General features: G+C 35.6%; 3 protein-coding genes and 1 long non-coding RNA gene across 6 annotated transcripts; 2 read left to right on the top strand and 2 right to left on the bottom strand.

The window, feature by feature from the left end:
• Positions 1-214: 214 nt before the first annotated feature.
• Positions 215-4,098, bottom strand: LOC101888739 (NADPH:adrenodoxin oxidoreductase, mitochondrial). The gene is made up of 3 exons (XM_005174801.4): positions 3,772-4,098; positions 2,839-3,211; positions 215-1,313 (listed from the first exon to the last, which is right to left on the bottom strand). The coding sequence occupies exons 1-3, from the start codon at positions 3,978-3,980 to the stop codon at positions 486-488; spliced, it is 1,410 nt and encodes a 469-aa protein (XP_005174858.1). The 5' UTR covers positions 3,981-4,098; the 3' UTR covers positions 215-485.
• Positions 2,963-4,013, top strand: LOC109613379 (uncharacterized). Its single transcript, XR_002194948.2, has 3 exons — positions 2,963-3,052; positions 3,189-3,560; positions 3,623-4,013. It is a non-coding gene; the product is annotated as an uncharacterized LOC109613379 (long non-coding RNA).
• Positions 4,099-7,543: 3,445 nt separating the features above from the next.
• On the bottom strand, positions 7,544-8,972 carry LOC101895984 (uncharacterized). Of its 3 annotated transcripts, none has more exons than XM_059131038.1 (5): positions 8,808-8,972; positions 8,466-8,719; positions 8,089-8,394; positions 7,848-8,023; positions 7,544-7,789 (listed from the first exon to the last, which is right to left on the bottom strand). In XM_059131038.1, the coding sequence occupies exons 2-5, from the start codon at positions 8,532-8,534 to the stop codon at positions 7,624-7,626; spliced, it is 717 nt and encodes a 238-aa protein (XP_058987021.1). In that variant the 5' UTR covers positions 8,535-8,719; positions 8,808-8,972; the 3' UTR covers positions 7,544-7,623. The 3 variants fall into 3 exon arrangements, with proteins under 3 accessions (XP_058987021.1, XP_058987020.1, XP_005174905.1); XM_059131037.1 differs by having other exon boundaries at positions 8,804-8,969; XM_005174848.4 differs by having other exon boundaries at positions 8,466-8,968.
• Positions 8,973-16,459: 7,487 nt separating this feature from the next.
• On the top strand, positions 16,460-18,099 carry LOC101888560 (26S proteasome non-ATPase regulatory subunit 7). The gene is made up of 2 exons (XM_005174800.4): positions 16,460-16,831; positions 16,897-18,099. Exons 1-2 carry the CDS (start codon positions 16,657-16,659, stop codon positions 17,730-17,732), a joined length of 1,011 nt encoding a protein of 336 aa, XP_005174857.2. The 5' UTR covers positions 16,460-16,656; the 3' UTR covers positions 17,733-18,099.
• The last annotated feature ends 5,865 nt before the right edge of the window (positions 18,100-23,964 follow it).

Here is a 23,964-nt window from a genome sequence, read left to right as displayed (position 1 = left end):
TAAAAACGGAAACGGAAATTGATGAAAAGCAATTGCCTTGAAAATGTAAGTACAAAAGAGCTCAATAAAAATTGTCCCATGTAAATTCGTCTATATTCTAAACATAACCAACCTTAACAGGCTTCGCTTTTTATGACAATATCAAGATAATGAGAATTTCGTAGTTAAACCTAAATTTCTACATTTAAATTATTTTTAAATTAACCTTTTCATATTATATAACAAATAAAAAATATTTTTTATTGTATTTTTTGTACATTTTCTACTTAATACTAACAGCTTGTTTTTGTAATAATTCAAAACAAACCAATTCGAATGAGTTGCTATCAAACTCCTGTTTTATTAAATTTTGAATTAATTTTATTTCGTTCAAATACTTTTCAGTAAACATAGGTTAGGTAGCAACTTTCTCGATTTAGTTCATTTTAAATTTAACAAAAAGCAGGCAGTAACTTTAAACCTTAACTACCATTATCGCAGCACCTTCAAACCCCAGCAACTTTTAACATTTCTTCAATGTTGACAATTTTTTCTCTTGGTTTTCCCACAGCCTGACCACGTTTCGTCTCCTCAGCATCAATTTTTTCCCAAGCCTGCCAGCTCACATAACGTTTGTCCTTTAGCAAGTCCACGAGGCCAGGTTTGCTCTCCTCCCTTGGAATTTTCTTTGCCCCGATATCATCACATATTGTCTTGGCCACCGAAAATGCTACATTCATTGTGGTAAGTATAACACCTGTGGGACCAGTGGCCAACCAACCAGCAGTATATAGACCAGGATCCACAGAGGCCGTATCGTTTGCATTTCTCAGAACACGTCCATTTACATTTGCAACCATACCAGCTCGGGCATCAAAACATAAATCACCATCAGCACATGAGGATTTATAGCCTATACTTCTTAATACCAATTCAGCGGGTAGACTTTCATGTGCCGCTGTGGCCACAGCCTTATCCTGTTGCATTTCATTTATGGTAAACACTAACTCTTGATCCTTTAGAGTTTTTGGTGATCTCAAAAATATGGGTAAAAATTGTTTGGCATATTGTGGTTGAGACTTTTGTTCGTTAAGACTTTTTAACATTAGTTCAGTTAAGCGTTTACGCGGCCGTGCTAATTTTTCAATGGCTTCTGTAACACCCTGAAAGTCGTCAGGTCGCCAATGGGTGCTAACGTTGGGTAAACGTAACATTTCTCTTAATTCTTTTATGGTGAATGCTACCTGTAGGGGTCCTCGCCGTCCAACAAGATACACTTTTTCCACTTTACTAGAGGCTAGACAGTCTAGGGCATAAGAAGTAATGTCGGTTTTCTAAAAATCACAAAGAATGTTTGGTTTTAAAATTGAAATGTAAAAAAAAAAATAAAAAAAGTGCGAGATTAAGATGAATTGTGATGAATGTTTTGGTGATACGTTGAAAAACATCTATAACAAAATCTTTTAAATTCTCAAACTGTTGACCCTTTAGGGGGGAGGTTGACCAATATTGACCTATTCGTGTCTGAGGTGCCAGAAGAAATGGTCCGATCTCTACCATCTTTATAAAATATTTAGTGTTGATGGAAAAATTGAGATATACCAAGTCTGAATGGAATTGGACGTTATTTTCACGTTTTATGTGCTTTATGGATACTCAAAATGTTAACCTTTAGTGGGGGAGGTACCAGAAAGATGGGGCCGATATATCCCAATTTCACGCCAGACCTTGGTTTAATACAAATATTGCGATGTGCGCAATTTGATGGGTTTTTGTTCTTCAAAAATTTGACTCTTTGCGGGAGAGGTACCAGAAGGAATGGTCCGATCTCTACCATCTTTATAACAGATCTTGTGTTTATTGAAATATTAAGTCTGAGTGGAATCGGATGGTAATTTCGTGTTTTATGAGCTTCTTGAATATTCAAAATTTTGACCCTTTGTGGGGGAGGTGCCAGAAGGAGTGGACCTATATATTCCACCTTCACACCAGACCTTGGGTTAAGAAAAATATTGTGATGTGTGTAATTTGAAAATAATGGGATCTTTAAATCACATTTTGTAACAGTTATAATAATTCAAAATATTGACCCTTTGTGGAGGAGGTACTTGATGGAGTGAGCCGATATTGTCCATTTTCGCACCTTACGCAGCACTGATGCAAATATTAGGATTTGCAAAATTGCAGCAAAATCGGATTATCCTTTCTCTTTCGGTGCAGTAAATTATTTTCTTTGAAAATGTTGGCATTTTGTAGGAGGGGTATCAGAAGGAGTGGACCGATATTGGCCATCTCCGAACTCGATGTAAGTTTGATAATAATATACCAAGTTTGGACTAGGTAAGTTTTGACCTATCAACATGATATATACACTCTCTAGCCATATGGCTGAGAATGAGGATAACATTTTAGAAATTCCGAATATTAGGTTTTATATAAGAAAACGTGGTCCTCTACAGTCAATTATCTGTCAGCGAGGGCAGTGGAATGTTGAAATAATTTCTTTAACACCTTTAAAACACAACGGAGCCATGTTTGTTACCAATCCTAAGGCGTTTGTGTTTTTTTTTTTTAATTGCTGGACTTTTATAAAATTCGCAAGCCCCAACCTAAATGCATTCTTCCATTTTCAAGGAAAGACAAAACTTTTTAAAAGTGATCCTATCTCTCTAGGATACAGATTACAAGCATCATAATCAAATTTACAACGAAATCAAAGTACATTCAAATCAAGAAATGAAATTGAAATAATCTGAATAATGGCAAATGAAGTAGTGAGGTATGATTTTCAAAAAAATATATAAAAAATAATAAAAAATATATAAATAAAAATAATATAAAAATAATGATACAACTCACCTTCAAATCATCAATGGGACTCAGCAGCATACGGGCAACGTCTACAGCAACATTTCCCTGGCCAACAATCGTTACAGATTTGCCCGATAAATCAGGATTTAAATTTTCCGCACCCGGCAGACCATTATACCAGGCAACAAAATTACGTGCTGACAGCACATTTGGTTGCGTTTCATTTTCAATACCCAATTGGCGATCCTGATCAGCACCATAGGTAAGCAGCACGATATGATAACGTTCGCGTAGCCCTTTCAAACTGACATCTTGGCCCAAAGCAATATTACCATAGAATTTGAAACGTTCATTTCCGGCTGTCTTTGTAAAAGTATTAATTACATTTTTCACTTCAGGGTGATCGGGAGCAACACCAAATCTAAAAAAATATGACAAAAGATAACTTAAAGTAAACTCATTGAACTTGAAAATAAATAACTAAAGTAATTAGTTTTGGAGCTGATAAGAAGCAATGACATACAGGTTTTTTTATTTTGAAATATTAAGTCACAAACACACAAACCTAAACAGAAGAATGGGAAATAGTTTCTCCGTACTTTATGACTTGAGAATTGTATAAAAGGAGCTTGGCTGAAATGCAGCAAATTTCATTATTTTCAAAATGCCTAATGTGAAACTAAATACTCAACATTTGCCATTATTACTGTTGTTGTTACTTGCAATTCTGAGGGAAGCTAATGCAACTTTCTACTTCGCGAGCATAGGAAGTATGTATGTACATAATTTGTTAAATATGTATGTTTTTCAATTGCTACTTTTAAAATCTTAGATTATTTCCAGAATATATTCCATGCCATATTTGATCCCATAGGAAATGCATTTTCTGGCAACAATCGTGGATGGAGCAATGCCAACATTACTTCAAGGGGATAACTTGCCCATTGCTTGTCCTCTTTTCCCATTAATTCATTAACTTACCTCACCAAACCAAAAGGAACAGGCAATTTGTCAATAACATCCACATTGGAATTTGGTAAATGTTTCAAAATATGTTGAGCCGCGTAGAAACCTGCCGGCCCAGCGCCAACAATACAAACTCTCGTGGAAGGGTTCTGGGCAAAAAATCGTATGTGCGTCAAGTTGTTTAACTGAGGTTTATAATTTCGTTGTAAAATAGTTCGTAACATTCTTAAAATAAATGTAATTTAACTTCAAATTAATAGTTTTGAGAGTTGCGTCGTTCGAACGAAATGAGAAATTGACAACTTTCACTTGAAGCGGTAAATAAAAAACAGCTGTTCGTTTATTTAGAAGAGAGAGAAAAAATAATAAATGAGAGATGGAAGAATATGAATATTATACAACGGTTGACAGCTGACGTAAGTGCGACCTATGCAAAAGGAGGGACTTTGTACAGTGGAAGGTTTCATAAAATTGGGAAGTTATTTGTTACGGGTAATATGATATGCATAAGGTTTTCATTGCAAGTGAGTAATCACGGTAAAATCATGGCTCAAGAAGACAGGTTTTTCAACCTCAAAATGGAAATCTGTGCTGAAGTCTTATTGTGTCAAATATACTTGTCAACATGTAACAATTGGTTCTATTTATTTCACAATATTGATACCAATATAGAGTGATAATATGGTTTTATCCCATGGTACAATGAGTTCAAGGTAGGGCAGAACTACCATATGATTTAAATTTTTTTATTTTTCTGGCTTAATATGTCAACTTCATTTGCTTATGTGTGTGACTTCTTTTCAATAATAAAAAATTTGCTTTTTTATTGTTTTGATAGCAATTCTGACATTACAAGCCAAACAGGTAGACCTCTATACTTGAAATTTTTTCAAAGTTGACCTACCTTCTCTTCATTGTACCATGGTTTTATCCCATAATTATAAAGTTTGTGACCCATTATCGCCGAAAATATGATATTTTAAAGACTTTAAACTGTTTTCTTTATTATTCAAATCAATATAAACACAAACTGTGTATAGGTATTGGCAGAATTATGAAGTTAACGTCTTGTAGTCATATGTTTCCAACTTTTTACACCCTCCACCTTGGAAAGGAGGGTATATTAACTTTGTCATTCCGTTTGTAACATCCTTAAATATTCGTCTTTGACCCCATAAAGTATATATATTCATGATCAGCATAAAATTCTAAGTCGATTTAACGATGTCCGTCTGTCTGTCTGTCCGTCTGTCTGTCTGTTGAAATAGCGATACAGCCCACATTATTTGACGTAGAGCGCCAAAATTTAGCAGAGCTATTTGCATTGTGTCTAGGATGGTTGGTATTGAAAATGAGATATATCGGTCCACGTTCTGGTATAGTCCCCATATAACGGTACCTCCCGATATTCGGTATTTTGATGATTTATGCCACATTTTTTCACGGATTTGTCTGGAAATTGGTATTTGTAGGTCATAACGGGTCCCTGAGCGTGTGGCAAAACATTGCATGTATAGGTCCACGTTGTGGTATAGCCCCCATATAAAGGTACCTCCCGATATTCGGTATTTTGATGATTTATGCCACATTTTTTGCACGGATTTGTCTGGAAATTGGTATTTGTGGGTCATAACGGGTCCCTGAGCGTGTGGCAAAACATTGCATGTATAGGTCCACGTTCTGGTATAGTCCCCATTTAACGGTACCTCCCGATATTCGGAATTTTGATAATTTATGCCACATTTTTTCACGGATTTGTCTGGAAATTGGTATTTGTAGGTCATAACGGGTCCCTGAGCGTGTGGCAAAACATTGCATGTATAGGTCCACGTTGTGGTATAGCCCCCATATAAAGGTACCTCCCGATATTCGGTATTTTGATGAATTATGCCACATTTTTTCACGGGTTTGTCTGAAAATTGGTATTTGTTGGTCATAATGGGTTCCAGCTTCGCTGGCGAAACATTGCATGTATGGGTCCATGATTTGATATAGCCCCCATATAACGGTACCTCCCGATATTCGGCATTTTTATGGTTTTTGCCACATTTCTTCTAATGTTTCTTTTACCCTAAGGTGGAGGGTATTAAAAGTTTGGCCCGGCCGAACTTAATGTTTTTACTTGTTATATACTTCACCATTCTATGAAGGGTATATCTTTCGAATGAATTGAAAAGTTTGTAATGGGTACTACAGCCTATGCAAAAAAAAAAATGTCTGTGCAGGTTCATATCTTATATATATATATATATATATATATATATATATATATATATATATATATATATATATATATATATATATATATATATATATATATATATATATATATATATAAAGATACCTACCGATATTCAGTATTGATGCTGATTTTAGCGACATTATCCACCCGAATAGTTTCAAATTTCATATTCGAAGTTTTTAATGAGTGCTACAGCCTAAAACAAAAAATGAAGGTCCACGCCTACGTATAGCCACCATATACCATACTACCAATATTCTATTTTCGGTATCGGTACTACAGCGTATGAGAAAAAAAATTTACTAATACAGATCCACGTCTTTGTATAACCCCCATATTACGGTACCTGCCGATATTCGTTATTTTTATGATTTTAGCTACATTATACACAGGAATTTTTTTCAAAATTCGCATTTGAAGCTCGTAATGGGTGCTTCAACCTAAGACAGAAAATTATCTATGCAGGTCCAGGACTTCGTATAGCCCCTTTATTCGGAATTTAGATGATATAAACGAATCTTTTCAACGCAGTTGTTTTAAATTTCGAATTTAAAGTTCGGAATCATTACTACAGCGTATGACAAAAAATTACTTATGCAGGTCCTCGTCATCGTATAGCCCCCATTAAAGGGTTCATTACTACAACGGAATCATTACTACAGCGTATGACAAAAATTACTTATGCAGGTCCTCGTCATCGTATAGCACCCATTAAAGGGTATTTTACGATTTTTTTTTTTTAATTTTTAAGTTCCTTCCTAATGGTGAAGGGTATTCAAAGTTCGGCCAGAATCTTCCTCTTAAGGAAAGGTTTTTGTGTCGAATGGCCTGAAACCAATTTTGCCGAGATATTAGCGTCTGTACTCACTCATGCATCAAAATCTTCCTTGACAGAGAATATAAGTATTCTAGACTCTATAGTCAGCTAGGCGACAAAATCTTCTTCTCAAGGATATGTTTTTTTCGGTCCATCAGTCTAGAATTAGAGACATTCATCTATGGGCGGTCACATTAAAAATCTTCTACTCAAGATTTTCTTTGTGGGTTGGGGAGGTATGGACATATTTATAAAAAAAATATACAACATTGTAATTAGGACCTAAAGAGCTTTCCAATGATTCTCATATGACTTCAATTGGTAATAATAAACTTCTGTAAGAGACTTTCATTTACGGGCGGGCACACTTAAAAATCGTCTTTTGCATATTTTCTTTATGTATAGGGAAATAAGGACTTCTTTAGGAAAAATAAACAATATTGTAATCTGAAGGCCTTTAGAATTATACCAATATCATAGACAAATTAATATATAGACAACGGAAAGTTAGTTAGGTTTTTTATGCAGGTGACCCTCAGCACGTTTTTGCATAGTCAACATGCTAATTTAAGCAGTCTACCTACTCGGCTTCGAAAAACATATTTCGGGATTTTTCAAGAATTTCAATTGACTATTCCCATATTTTTCGATGTCATTACATTTTTTTCACCTATCTTTGAGTATAGTATTCTTTTCAATACCAATATTGGAAAACATATAAAAAAGAGTTTTGGACAATAATTTATTTTTTATTTACATAATTCAATTTAAAACATTTCTTACTACTATTTAAAAATTAGTAATTAATTTATTCATTTTGCCCTTGTAAGCTTAATAATTTATTTTCTTTTTCCACAATTTCCGCGGTTAACTTTTCAATTTCTGCAGAGTTCATATTGACATCATTTATAGAACTTAAATTTAAACTAAAGAGTTGATCATTAAGAATTTGTTTTGCCATTGATACTTCAAGCCTATGATGGAGAAATGATCAATCAACTAAAATATAATACGGAAGTGCAGACAACATACCTTGACTTATTAAAGATCAATTCCAGGTTTAATATTTCCGCAGAAACTTGAGCCTGTTGAGATTTTAAGTTCTGCTCAATTTCAAGTGCCTTTTGTTTTAACTCCTCACATTCCACATTGAGAATTTCCGTTTCGTTTAGTAGCTGTTCTTTGGCACAAACAACTTCCTCATATGGCTATTAACAATGAAAGATTTTTAGATACTTTAGTAACATATTAAAATAAATAGAGCAATTGTTACCTTCAAGGCCACATCATCCTTATTCATAATCTCATACAATGCTTTTTGCGAACGTTCGGTCTCCTCTTGCATTCTGCATTCAATTGCTTGATTGCCTTGGCGTATCTGTGCCAGTTTGTTGACTAAGTGTTCATCACAAGCCTGCATTGTGGTTTGGGCCACTTGTTGTGTGGTCAAGAATGTTGAACTTAGAGGCGTTAGAGACTTGCTAGAATTTTCATTGTAATCATGGATTAGTTTTAGAACTTCTTTATTATTCTCCTTCATAACATCCAAATGTTGCATTAGTTTATCGGTTACCAATCTCTAAAGGTGGGTTAGCGAGAAAATAGTCATGAAAGGAAGAAATATTGGAAGAATAACAGTGGTATATTTACCTTGGCTTCATTAAACTTTTTGATCAAGTTTATAAACTCTAATTTAGTATTAATAACGTTGTCTTCCATTTTTCAATGTATTAATTCCATAAATAAATCTTGAAAGTTATGCTGGAGACACATATATGGCTTTTCTATCCATGGACCATTAATTGGAGGTTATGTTGGCGGTCGGGTTTTGTTTATTGTTTTTTTAGTCTTTTAAATCACGCACAATCTCAAATCACACATATACACATTTGTTCTATTTGTTTCTAAATTATTTATATATAAATTTTTATACGAAATTAAATAATTAATTAATAAATTAATAAATTAAAATCAATTGAATGAATTACCAACCGACGCCACCGAGAAAAGAAAAAGAAGTAACGAACAAAGGACACTACAATATGGCAACACTGAAAAGAAAGACAGCACAGAGAGAAAATCGAAATAAAGATGGAATCAAAAGGGAAAGGCGGACAACACAAAAGGAATCAAAACAAAACGGCCGACAACACAGCCAACACAGCAACAGATGTTTAAGATATGGGTTATCATTTTACGATGATTAGCAAACAATTTGCTATCGATTCTTTGTGATTAGCAGAGACAGCTACAATGAGAAAGAAAATAGAATCAACACTCTCGTTTCAACCTCTGAATAGAGAACATCAAAATAACAATCGTAATTTACATACATTTTCGTGCGCATTAGAAATTTCTAGAAGCGTCCTTTGATCAAGCTTGTTTAGAATTCTGGCAGGGAGACAAAGTGCCCTGAGTTCCTGATTGTTTGGACATATCCCATTTAGTTTCATCAACATCAAATAATTTTTTCATCAATCAACTCATTTGACATCAACATAAATTTTCATTTCATCTTTAAATTTCAACTTTTGGCATTTTGATATCCTGGTTCTTTGGAATTTGGTGTGATCTCCGCAGTGGTTTTTTGAGGGATGCCGGGGGATCCAGGTGATCCTCTACCAAATGTAGTGGAGAGGAGTGGTGCAAGGAGCAATGGCGTTGGAAAAATAACGGGTAAGAGAGGTCGTAGTATTGGAAGAATGGATGGCAATTCTAAAGAGAGAAAAATGGAAGGTTGCGCAGAGGGCGTCAAGGCTGCTGCGACTAACGGTGCTCAGGTTTATGATGTGTTTGGTTCGTCTGTGTCTGAGGATAGTGCTAGTGTAGTGTCAACAAGTAAAGTAAATGTGGTTAATAATAACAATTTACCAGCTAGTCCTGGTAATGATGATATAGAATTATTTTATGATGATACTCATCCTGGCCCTTTCATGGTCTATATTGATACAATCACTAAGAACAGTGCAAGACAACCTTTTAGTGTGTTTGACTTTTCCCGTCATATAAAGTTCCTTGAAGTTAGAGATGTAATTTGTGTCACAAAGATAGGTTATGGTAGAGGTAAGATTGTTTTTAAGACTGCACAAGCAGCAAATGCTTTTGTAACTGACCAAAGAATAATAGGTGCTGGTTACCAACCAAGAATTTTTGCTCACTTTCTTTCAAAATGGGGCATAATTTTTCCGGTTGAGGAAGATGTGTCTGAGGACGAAATGCGAGAACACTTCCAAAGTGAAATACCCATATTGAAAATTCAAAGAGTCCAGAGAAAGGAGGGGGATGATTTGATTAACACCAAACGTGTTAAAATACTGTTTAAAGGTCTTACTATACCTGACAATATTGAAATATATGGCTGTGCCTTTATGAAAGTGCGTCATTTTATACCCTTTGCGCAATGTTATAGATGTTATCGATATAATCACTTTTCTAAACATTGCAAACAGCAACAAAAAACCTGTTCAACATGCTTCACCATCCATGATATTGGAGTACCTTGTGCTCCAGCACCAGTCAAGTGCTCGAATTGTAAGGATAACCACAAATCAACTGACAAAAATTGTCCAGCTAGGACTAAAGCTTTTAATATTAAAAGAGTTATGACCATCGAAAATCTCTCATATAACGAAGCAAAAACTAAATACCCACCGATTTTTAGAAATAGTTTCTACCTCTTAGATGAGGAATCGAATGGAGAATTCCCATCTCTTCCACAACCTAGAAATAACTCTTCGGGTATGGGTCATAGACCTACCCCCAACAACACACAAGAATCCTCAAGTTACTTCCACAGAATTCAATCTTATTCGCGAGTCGCTAAAAACAATGCAAATAGAATACGGGAAGAAGAAAATGCTAAGAGAACACAACAGCAACACCGTGAAGCTCTTGACCAAGGTGCTTCATACTCCTTGCCAAATGGCTCATTACTTAGTGCCTTAGAAAATCAAAAAACTACGGAATTTGAAAAAGTTCTTAGCATCATTACTGATCTTCTGAATAAAGCTTTAATCACTCCAAATGTAGTCAATAAGGAATCAATGAACCTTTTTAACAAAATTAAAGATGCAATTAACAGCAGTCAAGCGCAAATGGATTTAGGATTAATGAATAAGAGTCTGAAAGGACAAAATAATAATAATAATCAAAATTAATATATTATGCGAGTTTTACAATTTAATATACAGAGTTTGAATAATAATAATAATAAATGTCTGCTGGAGCTTTTTATGGAAAAAAATAAAATTGATATCGCATTGATAACTGAGACTTGGTTGAAAGATAACTCGACTTCTAACTTAACTAATTTTAATTTTGCTTTTAAAAACCGTCAAGACAGCTATGGAGGTGTAGGTATATATTTGAGAAGAGATATCTCTTTCTCACTTATCGACATCGACATTGGTGTTGAGATGGAAGTTTTAGGCGTAAAAACCTTGAATTTGAGAAATAATTTCATTTTTAGCGTTGTATACATTCCTCCGAATACGCAGAGGGGTACCTTTGAATTAATGGTTAATAGTCTTTTCACACATCTTGGACGTTTTGCATTGCCGATAGTAGTTGGGGGTGATTTTAATGCCAGATCTGTAGAATGGGGTGATACGATCACGAACGCCCAAGGAGCTATATTGGATGATATAGCGTCATCTTGTGGTTTTTATTGTCTTAATAATGGTGAACCTACTTTCCGTCTCCAGGATAGACATGCTTCTGTCTTGGACTTAACGTTTGCAAAAAATCTCAATTTAACACCTACTTGGTCAGTTAATTCGAATAAACTTACTAATAGCAATCATTTGCCCGTAATTGTGGAATTCGGTAATAACCCTATCCCACCAAGGGCAACCAAAAGAGTGAAGAAAAGGGCAGTTTTAGAGGAGATGGCTAAATTAGATGTAGGTGGCTCCATTGAAAATTTCAATAACAAGGTTCGTGAGATTGTTAAAAAAAACACAATTACAATAGATGCACAGAATAAATATGTCCCGAAAATGTGGTGGAATAAAGAAATAGAAAAGCTGTTTAGATTAAGACAGGCTGCAAAGGCTAAATATTTTAAAAGCAGGACCCTACAAGACTTAAGGGCTTTTACAGAGGCAGAAGATACTCTTCGTAAAAAGGTACAAGATTGTAAAATTGAGAACTTTGAATCGGTGGTTAATGAACTCTCCAGTAGTACTTCCACCAAACATTTCTGGAGAACGATTAGAAATGTACGCAAGTACAAGCAGCCTAAAAGTATTAATCACACATGGGATGAAGATCAAAAAGGACAATTTCTTAATTTATTGGCTTCTGCCTCCACCTCGGATACATCCGCTGTACACCAACCTGATACGGATGAGCTTAGTATAGCTTCTATGTCTTCCGATGGGCCTGGGGGAATCGATGTCTTGGGCGGATTCAGGATTGACGCGGGGGAGTCTCACGGGGCGCCAGTGGAGGTCTCCAGGGTTGTGTCCCTGGAGAATTCTATTGCCAACTCCGATGATGATGCTCCTGAGGAACCTGTTTTGGCCCCGGATGTGGATTCTACTGTGGACCTGGCGGGGGATCCTGGGATTCCGACTTTAGGTCGCCTTTCTCCATCATTTCTCTCTTTTGAGACCTTTCAACGTTTTTTACAGTCGAGAAGCTCCAACTCAGCCCCAGGGTTGGATCAAATATCCTATGAGCATTTAAGAAGTCTGTCTCACTCGGCGCTTGTGGCTTTCTTCGATATCCTGTGTAGTGTTTGGTCAAGTGGCAAAATTCCAGATGACTGGAGGAATATTAAAATCTCGCCAATCCCAAAACAGGGAAAGGACCCCACCAAGTTAGAAAATTACAGGCCAATCTCACTTCTTTCGGTGCCTCTTAAATGCCTTGAATCAATGTTGAAGGAATCAACTCAAAGTTTTCTCGAAGCAAATCACGTGTTCCCTGCCCGGTCATATGCGTTTAGACCGGGCCACTCTACATCCATGTGTATTAACGACCTAATCAATACGGTCTATGCGTTAAAATCGAGGGGTTTCCAAGTGTTAGGTTTCTGTGTCGATGTTGAAAAGGCCTATGACTGTGTGAGGGCGGATATATTGAAATCAAAACTGGATGACCTGGGGGTGAATGGCGCGATTACCTCGTGGATTGTAGATTTCCTCCACAGGAGGAATCTCGTCCTTGGTTCTCGCGTCGTCTCCGTCAGCGGTGGTCTAGCTCAGGGAAGTGCGTTAAGCCCAATTCTTTTTAATGCATACACAATTTCATTACATGCTATTCAGTCTGATAATTGCATTTTATTCCAATACGCAGATGATTTCTTTCTGTTGGTTTACCATAGGGACTTTGAATCCGCCAGATGCATTTTGGATTCGAAGATTGATGAATTCGCTGCTCGGTGCGGGGAGATTAACCTTCGCTTTAATATTAGTAAAACGTCTGCAGTCCATTTTAATAGGAGAGTTCGAAACCTGAATCTTATTCAGAACGGAGTTGGTATTGAGCAGGTAAACAAAATTAAGTACTTAGGCTACTTTGTGGCATCCAATAACTCCGCAAAGGAACATGTTCAAAATGTCCTTTCAGAGGTAGAAAAGAAAAACAGGTGTTTAAATATCTTAGGTGGTTGTAACAGGGGCATAGATCCACGTAAATCCCTGCGCCTTTACAGGGCATGTGTTAGGTCCAAGTTAGAATATGCATCTGCGGCCCTTGCCAATGCTGACAAAGGTTCCGTTAATAAAATTAAGACCTCGATCAACAACTGTTTGAGAAAATCTCTTGGCTTAATAAGATCAACGCCGGTCCCATGTCTCTACCACTTGTCGGCAGAGCTACCTCCAAATTATAGATTTTGTCTCACGGCAGCAAAAGAATTGGTGAAATCCTATGCATATAAGCGACCTATTGTAAATACCCTCGGGAATCTGTCCCACCCTATTAACACTGGCATTTATAGAGTACACACAAAATTCAAAGATATTCTCCAAAAAGTCGGGAAAACTTCCCCATTAGGAACAGGTACCCAGATTATAGTGGTTGATGACGTGTTTTTCAAGGGAATAGTTACAAAGAAGGCTGACGCGGATTCTTTGATAATTGGGCAATTATATAATGAAAAAATAAATCAGTTAAAAAACAAAGGTCTTGAAATTTTCTTCACAGATGGTTCCGTTTTTTCCGACTTCTCTGGCTCGGCCTTTATTCATGAAGGCCCTGGTATTGTGTTCTCGTATTTCGGAGACCTGGCATTGTCCTCAATGTCGGCCGAACTTATAGCAATAGTCAAAGCACTTGAATATGCAGCTAACAATCAAATTCGAAAATTAGCCATTCTTTGTGACTGTCTTAGTGGTCTTGTAGCAATAAAAAACAATCAGAGGGGAAATTATCTTGTTGACAGAATTAATTGGCTAGCTTCGGAACACTTTGAGGAGATTGAATTGCATCATATCCCGGGGCACTGTAGTATCCCACTTAATGAAACAGTTGATCAGCCGCAAGAATGGCGAGAGAGATTGGCTCGCAGATTGAGACACCCTTGACTATCTCTGACGCAATTAACCATATAACTCACGACCTGTGGATAGAATGGGCAAATGAGTATAAAGAAAGAGGATTGTCCGGCTCCTCCCATTACTTCACAATCTTCCCTGAAGTCACCAAACGACCATGGTTCCACAATACCACATCTACCCCTTTGGATACAAAAACACTCAACAGAGTTGTCACAAACCACGCCTTTTGCAATGCCACCTTGGAAAGAATGAAAGCAGTTCCTTCTGCCCTCTGTGAAACTTGTTGCACTGAGGAAAATGTCGATCATATCCTATTTCAGTGCCATCGCTTTTCGTCGGAAAGAAATTCTAATCACTATATGCGGAGCTCAAGATCCACTGTAGATTTCATCAACAAACATGGGATTAAAAATCTTCCTGCCATTGCTGAATTTTTGCACAAGATCAAATTTAACCTGTAAACACCTGCTCTAAACATTAACGACCTAGCGGAACCCTCCCGATTGGAAATTGGCCAAGTTTCAACTTTCTAAAACCAAAAAAAAAAAAAAAAAAAAAAATAGAATCAAAGCGGAAATGCAAAGAAGAGAATAAGGGTTCTAGAAGATCGAAAAATTTAGTTAAAAGGGATCTAAAAACACCATTTTGTCTTAATATTTTTTGTGGCCTCAAATTTCTTAAAATATTAATACAAATTTTGGAATGCCTCTTCCAAATAAGAAAACGCGAAATATTGGTTGTTGTAGCATCTTATACTGCTGTGTCGATCTGACAGATGCCGGTTCTATGTACCGGATTGACTCGGAGGAATAAATCCTCGACCAAGGGCCGCCAACCAAACAAATACATGTTCGTGCCAAATAATAGTTTGCAAGAAAGGGTAATTCCTTCAATGGGTGGTCGGCATTTAACGTTTCTCATAATCATTTAATTATTTCAGTTCCATTTGTAAATGAATAATAGAATATAAAAGCAGAATTTACAACTTTCGGTCATAATGAGAAACAAGTAAAAAAAATATTATGTTTGTCCGGGCCGAACTTTTAATACCATCAATCGTGTTTTACTTTAAACTACAAATACCAGTAAGACCGTTTAGATAATGCCATAAGACCATAAAGTGGGTGAGGCCGTTATGTGGGGGTCATACCAAAACCGGAACCTATATAGACAATTTTATACTTCAAGGAATGTCATCTACCAAATCTTCTTAAATACCGCCACCGGGTCTAGAATTATGAACTACAAATACCAAAAATTTAAACAAATCCTTGGAAAAAAAGCGTATATTGGGATGTACCGTTATATGGGGGCTATACAAAAACGCGGACCTTTTCAAACAATATTTTGCTAACGGACCTAAAACCCATTATGACCTACAAATACCAACTTTTAGACAAATTCGTAGAAAAATGTGGCAAAAATCATTTAAATACCGAATATCGGAAGTACTATTATATGAGTAATTTATAAAAACATGGACCTATTACATACAATATTTCGACGCCGGAGCTAGAACCCATTATGAACTACAAATAGCAAGTTTTATTCAAATGCGTGAAAAAAAATTTGGCAAAAATCATAAAAACACCGAATATCGGGTGGTACCGTTAAATGGCGGCTATACCAAACCAAGGACCGATATATCTCATTTACATACCAACCATCCTAGACAAAAAACAAATTGTTCACCAAATTTTGAAAGTGAAATAATGTAAATTGTATTCTGCTTTTAAAAGACAGACAAAGGGGAATCGTTAAAAGTCAACATACCCTCCTGGAGGGTACAAAAAATTACATTCAGCTGATATTACAGAATAATGTTTACTGAGTTAAGTTAGATTTTGCAAAGTCTCAGGAATTCAACTGTCAAAATGATTTTATTCACTCGCTCATATTTACTGAACTTTGTGTTATCGTACAACATTTTGTACAATTTTGTTAAAATATTACAAAACATAGGCTTATCGTACACACCCAATGATATCAAAGTTATATTTTCTAATTTTTCGCACTTCTTTACATTTGTGCATTTTAGTATAACAAATTATAACACATAGCATGAAAATCGACTTATGCACCTCTAATTATCGACTTGGGAATCCCTATTTGTCGATTTGTACGTCCCTAATGGTATTGGTATTATGCTTGTCATGCTTGTCATTTGTGTCATTTTCTTGTAAGCACAATTTGCAAAAAAATCCGGTCTTTGTATTTTTGTTTAAACAAATTTGTTTAAATCGAATTTGTTTAACAAATCTGAGTAAAGTAAACGCTATTGGCGTATAATTAAAAAACTTATTACGTTTGTTGGGATAAGAAACAACAAAAACAAAATGCCTTCATCAGAAGTCGTTGTAAACAAGGTGATTGTCCATCCTTTGGTGCTGTTGTCAGTCGTGGATCATTTCAATCGAATGGGTAAAATTGGTAATCAAAAACGAGTTGTTGGTGTCCTCTTGGGTTGTTGGAGAGCCAAGGGCATTTTGGATATATCCAACAGTTTTGCAGGTACGATAAACTCAATTTTTTCTATATTTGTATACATATATAATTTGTTTTGTTGTTGTTTGCAGTACCCTTCGATGAGGATGACAAAGATAAATCTGTTTGGTTTTTGGATCATGACTATTTGGAGAACATGTATGGCATGTTCAAAAAAGTCAATGCCAAAGAACGTGTAGTGGGCTGGTACCACACTGGTCCCAAATTGCACCAGAACGATATTGCCATCAACGAACTGATACGTCGCTATTGTCCTAACTCAGTTTTAGTCATTATTGATGCCAAACCTAAAGATTTAGGTTTGCCAACAGAAGCCTACATTGCTGTCGAGGAGGTACATGATGATGGTTCACCTACGTGTAAAACTTTTGAACATGTACCCAGTGAAATTGGTGCTGAGGAAGCTGAAGAAGTGGGTGTAGAGCATTTACTGCGCGATATTAAGGATACAACAGTCGGCAGTCTTTCACAAAAAATCACTAATCAATTAATGGGTTTGCGTGGTCTCAAGGCCCAGCTGAGTGACATCAAGAATTACCTGCAGCGTGTGGGAGACGGTAAAATGCCCATCAACTATCAGATTGTATATCAATTGCAAGATATATTCAATCTTTTGCCCGATATTACAAACGACCAATTCACCGAGACCATGTATGTGAAGACCAACGATCAAATGTTGGTTGTCTACTTGGCCTCCATGGTACGCTCCATTATTGCCCTGCACAATTTGATCAACAATAAGCTAGCAAATCGTGATGCTGAAGAAGGCAAGGATAAAAAGTCTGAAGACAAGAGCAAAGAAAGCAAGGATAAAGAAAACAAAGAAACCAAGGATAAAAAGGGTGCTGCCGAAGAGAAAACCGACAAGAGCAAGGACGACACAAATACGAAGAACAGTAAGAAATAGGAGCGAAGAAAAAAGAAAAAGAAGCCTCGACGTAAAAAGAAACGTGACTAAATTGTTTGGCAGAAAATGATTTCAGTTGCGTCCATAATACAAACATTACGCCAATCACAAAAACTCGGTAACAATACAGGCTCCTTATTCGCTAAATTACAATGAAGAACTAAATGTGTAAAAGAAAACCAGAAAAATATCATTTAATCATCATTATTACACTTTTCCAGAATGTGAAAAACCAATAAAATAAAATCTTTATTTCTATAAGAAATTATTTAAAATACGAAAACAATGCAGAAAATTATTGCGATTCCATCGCCATGCTACTAACAAAGGATACAACTCACATTTTTCTAGTTGTAGTCTATTGAAAGATGTGAAAAGAAAAAAAAAAAACGAAAAAATATTTATATAAACTGCATAAAAACATCATGCTGCTAATAAAATCTGTTAAGAAATCTAACACAAAATGAAACAAAAGGCTTAAATATAATTGAATATTTGTTTAAATGTAGTTTGATGGTCATTTTCGAAACGACAATTCTCCAGGCATTGAGAATGGAGAAAGAATATTGTTTCATACCTACAGGTGGTTGGATAAATGTAATCCTCATAAATGAGAAAGAAAATATGTTAAGTTCGTCTGTTGCGGGGAAGAACTTGAATGTTTCAAAATCGCTGGAAAATGTTCATTGGATTAGGAAATTGAAATAAAACCATTCCACCCCCATAAATCTATCGAGACACACCTTTGACATCTGAGAGTAATTATGTATAATTAATATGTTCATTGGAAAATTATTGAATTTCTCTTTTATAGATACGCATCATTAAGCACATAGCGGGAGACAATTATGAAGAAATATTTTTAAAGTTTTAAAATTTCCCATTACTTAATATCAATGAAGCAAATCAGATCATATTTTTGATAGGTATGGTCATAATGGGTAATAATTAAATAAACATTTTCTTTCCCAATTTAATTTCACACCCTTTCCACGGCTGTAGGAAATGCTGCAATCTTATTTAAAGTAGTGGGACGACGTTTGTGGGCACCAATAGAAAATGAATGTCATATTGGAGAGATTTTATAACACCCCTTTTTGAAACATAATTCTACAGTCATTTAAAATCCGCTCACAAAAGACGAGCTGGAAATGTAATGTCTGTATATAATTCAGGCCCAAAGGCATCTACTTAATACAGTTATTTCTTATACCCTCAGCCTTATGACTACGGAGGGTATATATCATTTGATACGGCCAAAACGTGCCTCATCGAAATAACGGGTTTAGACCATAGGTCTCTTTGGACCAAATCCGTTTAAGGACATTTGGATTCCATCTAGCGATGCCCGACTGTCTGTCTGCGCACGATAACTCTCGAAGGGTGTATCCGATTTGATTCAAACTTGGTACAACGTAATATTATTGTCATACATAGATCGAGTTTGGAGATGGGCAATATCGGTCCACTCTTCCTGGTGCCTCCATTTTAAAAGAACAACATTTTAAAAGAAAATAACTTACTGACCAAAAAGAGAAATGATAATCCGATTATGCTCCAACATTGCATATCCTAATATTTGCATCAATGTTAGGTCATGTGCGAAAATGAACAATATCGGTCCACCTCATCAAATACCTCCCCCTCAAACGGTCAAAATTTTGAATAATTAAAACTCTTATACAACGTGATATAAGTGTCCGATTTTCTGCAAATTATAATTATAAAATTATAATTATACACATCACAATATTTTTACTAATCCAAGGTCTGATGTGAAGATGGAATATGCTGGCCCACTCCTTCTGTTACCTCCCTCACCAAGGGTCAAAATTTGGAATATTCATGAGGCTCATAAAACAAGAAATTAACATCAGATTCCATTTAGACTTGGCACATCTCAATATTTTCATCAACACAACATCTGTTAAAAAGATGGTAGAGATCGGACCATTACTTCTGGTATCTCCCCCACAAAGGGTAAAATATTGAATAACCAAAACGATCATAAAATTCGAAATAGACATAAGATTCTCTTCAAATTACACACATTACAATATTTTTATTAACCCAAGATCTGATTAAAGATGGTACCTCCCCCACAAAGAGTCAAAATTTTGAGTATCCATGAGTCTCATAAACGAGAAAAATGCATATTTCCACATTTTCCAAAAAATTTCACATATCTCATATAAAGTACAGGAAGTAGTCGATATAGTTAAAATCTGTTGCGTTGTAATATTTATATCAGTCTTAGGTCAGATACAAATTGGTCAATATTGGCTAACTGCTTCAGAACCTTCCCTATAAAGAGTCAACAGTTTGAATTATCATAAGTCAAGGGTAAATAGCTGTCGGCAAAACCGACTGTCAAAATCGCTTGAGCAGATTTACCAAATTTCAAAAAAAAAATGAGGTTTAATCTTAAAAATTAGGTGCCTGTGTGTCTGAACTGTAACATCTGAAAAACAAAAATGGAACATTTCACTACAATTTGTTTAAATAATTAATTCCCAGAATTCTTCTTAAATTAATTTGAAAAATCGTCCAATAACATTTTCACACCTTCAAAACTTAATTGAAATACATTCAATGGGCCATAACTCAATATGAGGTTTTGATTTTTCTATTTGATGTAAATCTCTTTGATGTGGAATGGTTATGCTCCAAATTCGATGAAATCCCAAACATCTGGCTATAATTAAAAAAAAAATACAAAACGTGGATGTGAGAAGAGAGAAAGTAAGACAAGACAGTCGACACACTTCGGCGGATGTTTTTCTTTTCACCGTAAATTTGAAATATTGAATAAATAGCAGATTAAATGATTTGCATTCCAAACTGGCAAAGTCTGCAAACAACTCCCGGCACTGATGTAAACAGGCATGGATCTGTGTCGGTATTAAAACTCGATACGGATGCCAGTGGAGTGATATTTTACATCTGTATTAAAAACAATGCATGCATAATGCGGCCATGTAAAAGTTTCTGGAGCTGATCTCCAACATGTGTGTATTTTTCAATTTTTATTCTCGGTCTGTCAAAAATGTAGCTACTCCACAAATGCACTGCATTTCTTCTGGAAATTTATGTGCAACACAATGTGGTGTGTGTGGAAATGAGTACGTCACTTCAGTATCTTCTATTGTGGGTGGGGGTGAAGCTACATGTGTGTGTGTGCGTGTGCGTGCATGCAACCTGTAGACAGGAAATCTAAATATTCTCTGAAGCCACAAGATGATGATTCAGAATTTTTGGGTTAATTTTCAACAAAAAATAAATCTTTAATTACATTCAGCTGCTCGAAAATCTCCACTCATTGTCATTCATTTTGATGGATTTGTCTGAAAACGTATTTTTGGGGGTTAAATTATTGTTGTTTTGTTGTAAAAATTACAACATATGTGAAATACGAAGATTTCCTTGAAAAGTCAAGGAGTTGTAATTAGTTTGGTTGTGGTTGTCTGGCATGGCCATCAGAGCTATTTTGAGGAAATTCATCAGAATCGTTTTCTTCTGTGGGTTGATATTCATCAATATTTCCCATAAGCTGATGAGATTTTGGGGTCATAAAATGTTATGTTATTTTTGTCACGTGCCCCATGTGGATTATCTCCCACCTAGCGTTTGCCATAACGTGGGAGAGATACTATGCGATCCGATTTTGATGATCTTTCAAGAGTCTCGTCATTCATTTATCATTTTCTTATAAGACTATGTCGTGTAGGGTGCACTTACAAAAATAAAATATTATTTGAAATTGTTTGTGGATTTTAAAAAGACTTTCAGAGTTTTAGTCTCTGATTTTTTTCCAAATAGCAGCAATCGTGGATTTTTATAAGAGGAATTTTAAAGTTGTAATCGTGGATCTTGAATTTCCGAATTTCCCGAGGGACTTTCATAGCTATAATCAGGAATTTCTTAATAAATTTTTAGAAGGAATTTCACAGTCGTAATCAAGGATAGTTTAAGATTTGTTAGAAGGGTCACTGCCGTATTTATTTATTTTAGGAATTTCTCGAAAGGCTTTCACAATTGTATCTATAGATTTTTAAAGCATTTTTTACAGATTTTGAATTTGTGGATTTTTTTAAATTTTTTTTCGGGACAATAAGATCTTTCAAATATTTTTTGGTGATGATTTTATTTAAAGTAAAATAGTATCAGTCGGCTTTGCCGACAAATGTATAACCCCCCCTTGAGTTATGGTTATTTAAACGGTTGACCCTTTTATGGGGAGGATCCGAAGCAGCCATTGACCAATTCGTATCGGACCTAAGTCTAGTAAAAATATTACAAAGTGCCAGATTTGGACTATATCGACTACTTCCTATTTTACATTAGATATATAGAAATTTCTTGAAAATGTGAAAAAATGGAAAAATGAGGTAAAAAATTGTGATGTGATTAATTTGAAGACAACCGGACTCTTACATACATTTTAAAAGAGTTACAATTATTTAAAAATTTTGAACCTTTGTGGGGGATATACTTGATGGAGTAGACGGATATTGACCATTTTCGCACATGACCTAGAACCATTGCAAAGATTAGGATTTGCAAAGTTGGAGCAAAATTGAATTATCCTTTTGTCTTTCTGTCCAGTAAATTATTTTTTTTGAAAATGTTGACATTTTTTGGGGAGGTACCAAAGGGAGTGGACCGATATTGCCAATCTTCGAACTCGATGTAAGTTTGACAATAATATTACGAGGAACCGACTCTCTTTAAGAGTTATCGTGCGAACCAACTAGACAGACAGACAGTTGGACGGACGGACGGATATCGCTAGATCGACTCCAAATGTCCTGAGACGGATTTGGTCCAAAGAGACCCATGGTCTAAAACCGTTATTTCGATGAGGCACGTTTTGGTCGTAAAATCCTTTTTTTTTTTTTCAATTAGTTGTGATTTTTTTAAAGATATTTTCAAAGAATGGTCGGGTTTTAATCCTAATTTTTTATGGATTTTTTTCAAGGATCAATAGAGATGAAATCTTGGATTTTTAAAATGAAAATGTTTATGAACTAATGGAGCTAGAAGCGTGGATTTTTTAATAGTCTTCAAGGACCAAGGGAGCCAGAATCGTGGATATGGAAAAATGTTTATGCACATATATTTACGAGATATATGGGTTTTTGGATAATATATTTCATGAATCAAAATGGGCGGCCTTTTTGGATCAAATCCGTTTCAAATTTTCAAAAAAATACTTTTCTGCACAGAAAGAGAAAAGATAATTCATTTCATAATCAATTTCACTCTAACGTTGCAAATCCTAATATTTGTATCAGTGCTAGGTCGGGTGCGAAAATGGACAATATCGGTCAACTCCATCAAGTGCCTCTCCCACAAAGGTTCAGAATTTTGAATAATTATAACTCTTATAAAATTTAATGTAAGTATCCGATTGTCTTCGAATTACACACATCACAGTATTTTTATTAACTCAAGGTCTGGGGTAAAGATGGAATATATCAGTCCACTCCTTCTGTTACCTTCCCCACAAAAGGGTCAAAATGTTGAATATCCATGAAACTAAAAAAACGCGAAATTAGCATCCGATTCCATTTAGAGTTGGTACGTCTCTATATTTCCATCAAAACCGGATCTGTTTAAAGATGGTATAGATCGGGCCATATATTATGGTACCTCCCCCACAAATGGTCAAAATTTTGAGTAACCAAAAAGATCTTAAAATCCAAAATTAGCATCCGGCACTCTTCATATTTCACACATCCCATTACTTCTACTAACACAAGATCAGCTATGACGATATATCGGTTCACTCCTTCTGGTTCCTCCCCCACAAAGGGTCAAAATTTTGAGTATTCATTAAGCTCAAAAAACACGAAATTAACATCGGATTCCATTCAGATTTGGTACATCTGAATATTTCCATTAACACAATATCTGTTACCTCCCCCCTCCCAAAGGGTCAAAGTTTTGAATAGCCAAAACGATCATAAAATCCAATATAAGCATCCGGCTCTCTTCATATTTCACACATCCTATTATTTCTACTAACGCAAGTTCTGCTGTGAAGATGGGACATATCGGTCCACTCCTTCTGTTACCTTCCCCACAAATGGTCAACATTTTGAATACCCATAAAGCTAATAAAACGCGAAATAACATCCGATTCCATTCAGACTTGGCACATCCTAATATTTATTTTTTTATTCTTTTTATGGAATGTATTATAGGATCAACAGAGCTATACCTTTGGATT

This window comes from Musca domestica, unplaced genomic scaffold (assembly GCF_030504385.1).
Source record: "Musca domestica strain aabys unplaced genomic scaffold, Musca_domestica.polishedcontigs.V.1.1 8, whole genome shotgun sequence".
NCBI lineage: Eukaryota > Metazoa > Arthropoda > Insecta > Diptera > Muscidae > Musca > Musca domestica.
The sequence above is the reverse complement of the archived record's forward strand: the minus strand, read 5'-3'. Positions and strand labels throughout refer to the sequence as shown.

Bases quoted from the DNA above. Each gene is read 5' to 3' on its own strand.
- LOC101888739 (XM_005174801.4), bottom strand. From the start codon at position 3,980: ATGTTACGAACTATTTTACAACGAAATTATAAACCTCAGTTAAACAAC. The intron at 3,212-3,771 runs GTAAGTTAATGA...ATATTTTTTTAG, and splicing joins GTTCCTTTTGGTTTGGTGAG to ATTTGGTGTTGCTCCCGATC. The intron at 1,314-2,838 runs GTGAGTTGTATC...TGTGATTTTTAG, and splicing joins GTCCCATTGATGATTTGAAG to AAAACCGACATTACTTCTTA.
- LOC101895984 (XM_059131038.1), bottom strand. From the start codon at position 8,534: ATGGAAGACAACGTTATTAATACTAAATTAGAGTTTATAAACTTGATC. The intron at 8,395-8,465 runs GTAAATATACCA...ACCCACCTTTAG, and splicing joins AAAAGTTTAATGAAGCCAAG to AGATTGGTAACCGATAAACT. The intron at 7,790-7,847 runs GTATGTTGTCTG...TCTCCATCATAG, and splicing joins TTGATCTTTAATAAGTCAAG to GCTTGAAGTATCAATGGCAA.
- LOC101888560 (XM_005174800.4), top strand. From the start codon at position 16,657: ATGCCTTCATCAGAAGTCGTTGTAAACAAGGTGATTGTCCATCCTTTG. The intron at 16,832-16,896 runs GTACGATAAACT...TGTTGTTTGCAG, and splicing joins TATATCCAACAGTTTTGCAG to TACCCTTCGATGAGGATGAC.